General features: G+C 49.1%; 1 protein-coding gene across 1 annotated transcript; it reads right to left on the bottom strand.

Annotated features, from left to right (window-relative positions):
* Positions 1–1,236: 1,236 nt before the first annotated feature.
* Positions 1,237–8,061, bottom strand: TMEM72 (transmembrane protein 72). Its single transcript, XM_065746422.1, has 5 exons — positions 7,992–8,061; positions 4,781–4,847; positions 4,307–4,378; positions 3,567–3,706; positions 1,237–3,377 (listed from the first exon to the last, which is right to left on the bottom strand). The coding sequence occupies exons 1-5, from the start codon at positions 8,059–8,061 to the stop codon at positions 2,917–2,919; spliced, it is 810 nt and encodes a 269-aa protein (XP_065602494.1). The 3' UTR covers positions 1,237–2,916.
* Between the last annotated feature and the right edge of the window lie 2,407 nt (positions 8,062–10,468).

The raw sequence follows: 10,468 nt of genomic DNA, 5'->3' as shown, positions 1-10,468 counted from the left end.
CTTCAGGGCTCTTGTGGGCTACGGTTATTTGACTCTAGAGGAGCATCTTTCTTCAGAATTACTGGTGAGTCAGAGATGGACTTTAACTGAATGAGTGATTTAACACAGAAGGAGGAGAGATGAGTGGGTTTTTTCCAACCTTCATCTCCGAGGGCAGCAAGCTGTGGGGATGGAGAAGAGCCATGCCAACATGAAGAAGCAGGCAAGAAAAGCAGCTGGGGTGGTGGGATGTGGAAAATCACATTGCCCAGGGTAATTCCCAGCAAGGCTGAGCAACCACCTTACTGGCAGCTTCCCCCAGACCTGTTTCCCAAGAGACTCCTACAGCAGGGCTTTAATAAGACATGCCTGAATCCCAAAAGGCCTAAATCTAATGATTAAGAACCCTTTTCATCTATTTCACAGCACAATAAAATTTTGAGCAAAATCTGCTTTTCCCCACTCTCACCCCATTGCTGCTCCCCTTGCCAGCTGCCTCTACTCTCCCACAGGTATAAATTGTGGGACTTCTGTGTAAGGGCAGATGTGTGACTTCTGGATGCAGCGTGACTGTCTGTACCCAGGCTGTCCTGAAGCCTTGCTCAGGGCTAAAGAGATAGTAGCATTATGTTTGGGAATTGCTGAATCGTGGCCTGCACCATTGAGCAAAAATATACTGTCTGCATTCATTATATTGTGTGGGTGCTATTCTTTCAGGGTATTCACTACACATAAACATGATCTTTCATTAGCAGATCTGTTGATCTATGAAAATCTGTCTTTTTGATGACCCTTACCTCTATATGTATAATTTGTTATGAAACATTCAGATGATGCCTAGGGCAATGCTGAAGGTTGTGTGCTAGTGAGAGTATTATGGGCAGATATGTGATTGAGACAAAGAGCCATCACTGAGCACAGCCTTTTGGAGAAGTGGGCAGGGATGGTTTACTGTCAGCATGGCTGGGCTGGGGCCTTTGGTGGTGCAAGTATGCTGTTTGACTATCTACTTTAGAAGAAAATAGCTGGATATTTATTTCTTCATGTGATGAATAAACCAACTTGTGGGTGGAGCTGTGGCTTTGTCCAGGGTAACAGTGATGTGATATTAGTCAGTAAATTGCTTCAATTTTCTGAATAGAGCTTTGGAGGTGTAGGAAGAGACTAGACTTCCCTAAAGTCAGATGTGTATGTGTCTCTCCTCCAGTGTGTAACTTTGGAGTGAGGGTTTAAATTGTGCAAATGGACGGAAGAGGAATCTCTGCATTATATTTAGAGCAGATTGATAACAGTTACCATTTTAAATGTCAATGATAGAACAAGAAGCTTTTTTGTTCATATCTGGCTGTAGGTACAACTGAGTGCATAAGACCAACCATCAGCCCCTCTTGAAGATGGTTTCATTAACCAGCACAGGCAGTCAGGCATTGTGAGTCAGTATCTTTTGCCTTCTTCCCCATCCATCTCCCATATCAGGAGCAACTTGATCAGAATTTATTCAAAAGTTGCATTGAGTTCTTATCATTTGCCTTATGGTTTATGAACATTTGCACTTCACATTTTCTTACTTCCCTTCAAAATACAACACTCAGTTCTAAGTGGCAGTTGTGGTGATTGTGACTCAGAGATGAACATTTAAAAAGAACAATGTATTTCCAAAAATCCCCATCCATCCCCACTGGTATCTGTGTTATCCTCAGCCCAAGCAGGTCTTGAGGGTTTCCTGTCCTTAACAACCCCTCACTCCAGCACTCATGTCGAGTGTCTGAGCAAACCCTACTGCCCAACTTCTTGCCATGTGTAGTCATAAGAAATGCCTGATGCTGATGAGAAAGTCTTGTTGACAGCATCTGCAGGCAGACTGAATTGTAGGTCCTTTTGCTGATAGATCCAGGAGCAGAGGAAAGCATCTTGGGCTATCAGCCTCATAATGCCGTGGGAGTATCCCAGAGAGGTTGCAGATCCTTCCTGAGGGACTGAGCAGGAAAGAAATGCCTTAGTAGAGGTAAATGGTCTTCAAAGGGCAGAAGGTACAGTAGGATTAAGGCAAAAGTGAAGACTTCGGGGAATGGAAGGGACCAGTGGGGCAACATTATAACTTTATTATTGCCTTTGCCCTCTAGGGCCCATATTTAACGCAATTTGCTGTGCCAGACAATGCAGTGCTGAACCTTGGAACTTGAAGTGCCACAGCATCCCAATGTTCTTCTAACTCCAGAGGGCTTCCTGGACAGGGAATATGAGGAAGCCCTAGGGTTCTCCCTGCTCCCACACAGGTGTCCCCAAGGCTGGAGGTGATTCACTGCTGGGCACGAAGCATGTCTCAAAGGAGAACATTTAGCAATTGCTAGCTCCAGAAGTGTGCTTGGTGACTCCAAGCTTCCAAGAGCTCCTCTAGGTACAGCAAGGACAGTCAGAAGACATCTGCTCCCAGTAGAGGCTGTTTGGAGGACCCTCTTGCTGCCTCATGGGAAGCAAATGCCACGGCTGTGATGTTATCTGTAACAGATAATACTTGAAGCCTTAGCGAGAGATTCCTTGGGAGGAGAAACTTTACTGCCTTGGCAATAGACTGGTTGATCCATGGCCTGTTCCCTGGGCATGGCGCTGCGGGGCTGCTGACTGCCACCAGCTGCAGGCCTTCTTTGTACAGGCAGCCCTTGTAGAATGGGTGAACCAGCTGCAGCAGGGAGGGTCACACCTCCACACTGCGGCGTGGGTGATGCACACTCCAATCCTCATCCTCCTTGATAGCTGTGGGGTTGACCCGTGGTTTTTCCTGCTGATCTGCCAGGACAATAGGATTCCCAGAAGAGGCTGTGATACTCTAGTCATCATGGCAGCACTGCTCATGGCACAAGGTTTGTCAGCTGCCCAAGTCTCAGGAAGGGACACCAGCACACGTGTGCCTGTCTTGTCCTCGTTACTGGTGAGTCCTCAAAACAGTCCTGTGGGGCTGAGAGGAGTGAGGACAACAGGAGTATCAGGAGGGGTGAGGATGGGTGCTGTGTCTGATGTTGTCTCTTCAGTCTCACTCTCCACATCATCCAGGCTTTCACTAACAGAAGGGATGATTTGCACCACCTTCTCCTGAAAATGTACTTGCTTGCGTGGGGCTGGTGTGACCTCTGATTGGAGTGGGGATGCAGGAGTCAGGCTCCTGTCCTTGCTGCCCTTCAGGATGCTCTTCATGTGGCCAAGTAGTGAGCAGTGCTGCTCCCTCTGAGCCTCGTGGAAGGTGTAGGTCTGCTCTGTGTCACCAGCAACAGTTGGGGTTGACATGGTGGCTGAAGGATCCACGTACTGGCCTGCCTCAGAATGTGTTTCTTTGTGCCCTGGGGTCTTCCTCCTCTTGCTCAGCAGGAAGTAGGCCAAGGCGGTGAGCACCAGCATGGAGCCTGGGGAGAAGGATAGGCTGGCTGAGGGCTAGCCGATGGTAAGGTGCTAACCAAACAAATTCTTATTGGCCCAGCTAACTCAGCACCCCGCACATCCCCACCATCTGTTGGTCTATCGATCTACTGTCCCCAAAAGTCCATGTTCCTCTTTCATTTACACCGCTTCCCACCCCAGCACAGGTTCCTCACCAGGTATGGTGACATGCCAGACAATGACAGGATGCAAGAAGCAAGCCACCGAGAGCAGTGTGTACCCAAGGAATTTCTGGAAGCTCCCTGGGCGTCTTGCTTGTTTCCAGCAGCCATGTGCCACAGAGTCAGGTTCATATCTGGAAAGAGAAACAGAAGTCCTTGTGCACCAAGTGTATGAAGAGGAGATTTAGACCTAACCATGGCCTATTTAAAGGTTCAGACTGTCACTCTAGTTTGCCAGGAAGTGGGTGTTTTGGTCAGGGAAGGTACATGAAGTCTGAGCCCTGAGCGTGGTGAGCAGAGGTAACAGGTCAGTATCACATGTGACCTATTCTTGGCGTGCTTATACCTACTAGTTGGAGAGAGGTGTTACCTCCTAGCAATCAGGGCTCTTGAGTTTATGCCAAAAGTCAGCAGAAGTTTGAGTTAAAATGCAGAAAATCTTTATGCCCTTCTGCTTGGCCCTTGTATGACTTCATACCATGTGCTAAGGAGGTGCTGCAGACTAGGGCTTGTCATGCTGATGCTCAGTAGATGTGGCACAAGGTTGGGTTAAAGCATGTGTTTGGCTGTGAACATGTCCCCATTCATCTCCCCTCTGCACTAACCATGGCAGTAGGGTCAGGACCTTTGGTGTGACACTTGCAGCCTTGCCAGGTCCGATATTACCTGTAAGTGACAGGTTGCCCTGGGCAAGTTCCATGAAGGCTGGAGAAGACTAGATAGGGTCTACTCACGTGAAGCACATCTCCAGGAACAAACTGATAAAGAAGAAGCCTTCACAGACAGTAACAGCAACCCCTGAAAAACTGAAAGGTGGAGCTGTCAGGGAGGTGGGCCTGGTCTGAAGCATGCTCTGCAAATGGAAGAAGAGGCATAGATGGCTGGGATTTACTGTCCCAGGCACAACAAAACTACTGTTTGCTCTCTGCCTGGCTGGTTTATGGAGGAGAGCCCAAGACCTTTCACCCATGGAAGGGTGCATTTGCAGCCAGTGTCATTTCTGACCTGCTCGAGTCTACATAAGTGGGGAGAGGGTCATTGTCACTAACAGGATCAACTTACTCTTTGGAAACTTAAGGAGATGTCAATTCCCCAAAGCCTTTGATTATGTTCCCTGATGCTGCTGCAGGCTTGTTTGGTGCTACATATGGTGGAGGGGTTGAATGTGCCACCTTACTAGCTCTGACTGCAAGGGCAAAAATACTTACAGCAGGTAGAAAGCCAGACTTTTGAACTGCCCTCGCTGCAGAGTTTCTACACCCACGCCGATCAGCACTAGAAAGAGAAGGCAGCAAAGATGTTGACTGTTGGCTCAGTTCGTGATTCCTGAGTGTCCCACCAGCTGGTTCTGCTCTGCATCTTTAGTGACTCAAGCTGACACAGAAACCTAGGGATAAGAGCTGAGTGCTGGCAACATTGTACAGCCCAGGAACCAAGCCCAGCAATATCCTAGCAGGCAGCCTCGCTGCTGTATGGCCTGGGAAGATGTGCTCTGAGAATAACAGCTTTGGATGGAAGTAAGCAGTGGTGTTTGTCTCATGACCCTCACACACCCTACTGCTTTAGGGACTTCAGCTCCATTGCCCCATCTGCCCCTCATTCCCACACCTCTCTGAGCATCTCCTGGGACATCTCTGGCTTGATTCTCTTCATGCTCACCACCTCTGCTGCACCTCACACATGGCTGTAGGGCAGCAGCAGGATGTGGGAACTGTGCCAGCTATATTCAAGTAGGGCCGTAGCCATGGCATTAAAATCCTTTGCTAGCCCAACAGAAAAACATATAACAGTAGCAGGCAGATTAAAAACAAGGAATGAACATCCCCCCAGTGCACCAGCAAGCACAGCACACTGGGGAGTCAGTTTAACAGGGATTAAGAGTATTAACAAGGCTAAAGTCCTCCCAGGACTGGTCACTGGGGGCCAAAAGCTTTATGGCATGCTAACTTTCCTTCAGCATCCCTCAGGAGTAATTCCAAAATAACACAGAAATGAAGTGCTTTGCACCAGCTGCAGAGAACTGGTTCAGCACTCAGTGCACACTGGCCAAGACCTGAGGTGCAAGTTGGCTATGGTTAACATCACACTGAAGTTGGAAGTTGAAGGCAGGTTCCAGCCCATAATGCCTACAAGGTGGGCCAGTACTATGGGTCCATGCCTGAGCTCACTGCATTGCTCCAAGGCCAGACCACTAGGTCATTGTGGTCTTGTTGGCTCTTGCTGTGTCACCTGCAGCTTCTGGTTCTCTATGCTGGCCTCTCTCAGTTCCAGGGGTACACACGGGGCCCACATCCTGCCTCTCTAGCCCCAAGAAAGGCAGGGGAAATCAGGCTCATAAGAGGCTGTGAAGGGACCAAGAGTGGTCCCTCATGGAAGGAATTCTTCTTTGGTATCCTGCGATAAAGCAGCCTTCTTAACACCTTTTCATACAAATGCAGAATTCATCCATTCGTTCCTTTCCCACAGGCAAACGAAGAATTCAACAGCTTGAGTCTCTGCTTTGCCTGGGAAACTTTCCTGATTTTCCATAGCTTCTGCTTTATCTGCAGAACTGTTTGGGTGAAGTATCTGCAAAAAATGAAGGGTTGTTTCTGAGGTGTTTGTTTGGGCTTGTTGGTGCCTTGATTTGGATCTTCTCCAAACCATGTGGTTAAAGGCACATGATTAGGAATTAAATGGTTGAAAGTATGAGAATTAAGAAATAAGTAAAGACTCTCTGGATACAGAAGTCACGAGGCCTAAAATCTCTGATTTACGGAGATACCCCCAACACAGAGGTGATCTGTGGGATGGTTTGATTGCTCCTCACTCCTCACTGACCAGTCATGGGCAGTGGGACTGTCTGATATCTCCTACACAAGCAGCCCCGTTGCGCTCTAAGGTCCTGGGGGAAGAAGGGGTTACATTTTGTGGGCAATCTTTTGTGTTTGCAAGCAGCCTATGGAGTTGGCCAGACATTCTCAGGATCAATTAGTGAGGCTGATGCACTCTCCTCTCCCTTTCATTATTCTTATTCAACCAAAGCCGGTGGGATTCCTTTCTGCATGGTTTCCATTTCATCTGAAAACCTCATACACCTCATCAGGCACTAAGCGCTGCATCAAGCTGTTTTCTTACCCCACTGAGACACACAAAAGAATAAAGCATGGGCACCTCCCATTCCTTCACTGTCCTTTTGGGAAAACCAGTTGATACTGGGAAGGCATCAGAGCAGAGATATGGAAAAGTACAGAGACTGGCAGTGTGCTCTGTAGCTGCTCAGCTGAGAGGAAGCTGCATTGCTTTGTTCCAAGAGCTACAGGAAGGGGTGTGGATGATGCAGAGTGAGGAAAAAAGCAAACAGTCAAGAGAGATTATATTCTATCAAGACTTTTCCAAACTGTAAGCTACTTTCAGTTTTACTGTTCTAGCTTTAGTTTTCCCGTGGCAACAGGACCATGTTTTCATGCAGGAGGGTCTGTGTGAATCTGGAGCTTTAAGAGTGAATATGATCAGCATGGGCTCATGTGGGTCTGACGAGGATGGGGACATACGGATTTGTATTTACTTGTTAAAGCTGTGTGGTAGCTCCTGTCTGTTGCAACCTCAATACAGCACGCTGGGAATTTGTACAAACCAGGGACTTGAACCTCTGCATGTTATCAGTCAGATAGCACAGCCTCCATCGTTTCAGCAGGGCTCTGGATGTCCTTGGGGACCTGTCTGTTCTCCAGCTGACCTTTGTTCTTTCTGCTTGGTCCCTGACTTGAACAAAGTGTCTGCAGTTGATAAAGGAAATGCCATGGTGAGAGGGCCTGCTGTGATCTACCGAGCGTTGTCTGAAATCCAGAATTCCTGGAGCCTGACATGGGCACCTGAGACACCTCTCATCAGGAACCTCCGTTCACACCTCCAGCCGTGAGGCAAGCTGAACCTTTTGATCTCTGCTTTGCTAATGGTGAAACTGAGGCAGTTGTTGCCCTGACCCATGACAGCGAGTCAGCAGCAGTACCAGAGAGAACCCCTGAGATCACCGCCCCTACCCTGGCTGTTTGTCCCACCCAGAGATGTCCTGTGGGGCAGAGATGTCTACCACATCCCAATTTTGAGTGACTGAGGTGTTGCACCGCTGCGGCAGCCCATCAGTTTTGTGTTGTCCTGAGTATTTTGCTCTTCAGTCCCTCTCACATTATGCTTGTTCCCCTGTCGTTTTATAGAAAATAATTGGGCTTTCTTTTCCACCTGCACTTTATCTTGTCTTCTGCAAACAGCCTGTGCACTTGACACTCTCCTTTGATGTGTTTCAAAGCAAAAGAGAGCAAATTCCCTCACCCCTCTTGCAGCATAGGGCAGAGGCCGCATCTGGCCAAAGGCACAGGAACAGCACGGGAACCCCCACATCTATTCTTTTAGTAGCAAAGAAAGGGAGCTCACTCCTACCTGCTGCAGTGGTGATGCCCAGCAATCTGCAGGTATACTCCAAGGCACTCCAGAAAGCCTCGTGCCGCATGGTGAAGATGATGGAGGTGATGCCAGCTAGGAAGATGCTCCCTCTTCAGACTTCCAGCTTTGGGCTGAGCCTCCTGTGTGTGGGTCCTGGTGACCTTCCCAAAGGACTGGCCACCTCCACTGGGGCAGAGCAAGCTGCCACTGCAGGGAACCGGTCAGCACTGCTTCAGGGTTGCAGACACTTGGCCTTTTCCCCCTCGCTCTCCGGCCCGGAGATGATTAATGATTGGTAAGGGGGGGTGCGGCTTTGGAAGCATTTGCAACCTTGCAACTGGGGTGCACGCGCTTTCCTGCTCCGAGGCAGCAGCTCTGGAAGCCCAAGCTGATTAAATGCATGTGAAGTCATTAGTGCTGTGCGGCTCCCAGCAAGTTAACCATTTGTGAGGACGGTGATGCTTGGTTTTGGCAAGAGAGCAGCAGGCTCCTGGTGGATGATGGGGCTCTGGGGCTCCCCGGCTTTTCGGTGGCACTACAGCCATTTGCACAGGGGTCACACTGGCATGTGAAGTGGTATCAGAGGAGGAGGGCTACGTGTATGCACTCTGGCATCTTTGTATTGGCTTTGACAGACAGCATCAGGGTCCTTGGCCTGCCTCTCTGGGACAGTACCTCTCAGGTGGGACAGCCCTCACCACAGTGAAGTCTGAGATGGAGTAGTAAGGTTCTGCTCCTGACCCCATGTCCCATTGAGCACAACACATCTCATGGGGGTCACCGTTCCCCACCTGCTGCCTGGCTGGGCACAGCCTCTGCTCCCACATGCCAACAGGAGACTTCTGTGGACACTGGTGCCCACAGGGCTGTGATTCACAGGGCAATGAGCTCATCTGCTGGACAAATCACTGGGGCCCCCACTCTCACTGTGTCTCCTGCCAGTGTGGGCTCAACATGAACCTCGCACACAGATGTTTCCCTCTCCAACACCCTCCCCACAGCATGTATTTGGAAGAAGCAGGGATTTAGGATCTCCACAGCTGATGGCTCAGCAGTGAGCCTGCATTTCCTTCTCAAGAGGAATGGACAAGCAAGGACACACCAACAGAACGGCCCCTGAAGGGAGCAGGCCACACTGGTGTTCTGCTCCCTGCCCACTGCCATTAACATGCTGCAGGAAAGGCCTCTGCGCTCCTCTGGCCAATGGCTCTGGAAATTACCACTCTGGCTGAAGTGCCCTGGGGATCTGCAAATTGTCTGGATGCATTTTTCTTTGCTTTTTTTTTTTTTAACCTTGATGTGTTGGATTTCAGGTGAAAGATAAAAAATAAGTACATAGACCAAAGGAAAGCAGAGTGAATTTCAGGGTTGCTGAGGGCCACTAGTCCAGCGTTGAAGAAGCTTCTGTCCTGGGTGTTGTCTTCAGTGCCTGGCTCTGAGGAGCAGGGCTCTCTGCCCAACCTCATCATTCCCTTCCACCCTCACAGCACAGCCCCCACACCAGCACCGTGGTGGAGCACCAGACTTGGTCACCCCAGAGCTCTCATCCGATTGCAATGAACTCTCACCTAGAAATTAAATGACTTTGCCTGGGTGCCCTTGACAGCAAAGTTTCCTTTCTTGCCAGCAACAAGCCCCAGGGTTTAAAACGAAAGTAAATTTGTGGGTGGGGGTGGCAATGGAGGAACATGGTCTATCTGGGAAAGGCACCTTAATACGTTAGTGATTTAACCTTCCTGTCTCCTTCCCACATTCTCTTAGCCATTTCCCAGCACTGGGGTGGGCCTACATCTGACTTGCTGAGAGTCCTTGTCCCTCTCCTGAGGAGTCCCTTGGCCCAGGAGAATTAAGGTCTTCTCAACCCACTGTTCAGAGGTACACAAGTGCTTCTTTACTCAGATACCTGAGAGAAGGTACAGTGTGAGCAGGACACGCATCTTTAGTGCCAACACTTGTGCCTTACACAGTGTTCCCTTCCATTTAGGAGCCTTTTGTCTAGTGCTCCTATGAAGTAACCTCATATGATCTCCTCTCATTCTGCCTCCTTTCAAGCAGGGAACTGATACCCACAGTGAAGCTGCAAGCCATTTGTGTGTGTTTCTGAGAGGCTTTCTGGAGTGAATTTATGCAGTTAAAGAAAACTGAGAACTTATGACCTACAGGGGTTTAACAGCCTGTAACCAACACTACAAAACCTATGCACCAGCACAGTCTGTTCTGGAAGCCTTGATAGCAGTGGTCTCCACTGCACATTAAGCTACTTTCCTAGCATAGAGGCTTGCCATGTGCACCCTGGCTGCCAGCCAGGATTCACATTTACCGGCTGCTTCCAGTGATGTATGGGTTGAGCTGAGAGGATTTTATGCCATGTTAGTGTTTCATAGCAATGCTACTCCTCACTTTCATCCCTCCCTCCTCTCACTTCATTTTAGTAACATTGTAGTAGTATGGCCACCATGGCCACTGTGCTGTGT

Source organism: Cyrtonyx montezumae, unplaced genomic scaffold, assembly GCF_038088225.1.
Source record: "Cyrtonyx montezumae isolate F1298 unplaced genomic scaffold, pur_monq_1.0 scaffold_4, whole genome shotgun sequence".
Taxonomy (NCBI): domain Eukaryota; kingdom Metazoa; phylum Chordata; class Aves; order Galliformes; family Odontophoridae; genus Cyrtonyx; species Cyrtonyx montezumae.
This window is presented reverse-complemented; position numbering and strand designations above follow the sequence as displayed.

What these genes read in the sequence shown, in the direction of transcription:
- TMEM72 (XM_065746422.1), bottom strand. Translation starts at nt 8,061, where the DNA reads ATGCGGCACGAGGCTTTCTGGAGTGCCTTGGAGTATACCTGCAGATTG. An exon ending in AGTCTGGCTTTCTACCTGCT is followed by an intron (nt 4,379 to 4,780) that starts GTAAGTATTTTT and finishes TCCACCTTTCAG; the next exon opens with TTTTTCAGGGGTTGCTGTTA. An exon ending in TTCCTGGAGATGTGCTTCAC is followed by an intron (nt 3,707 to 4,306) that starts GTGAGTAGACCC and finishes TTCTCTTTCCAG; the next exon opens with ATATGAACCTGACTCTGTGG.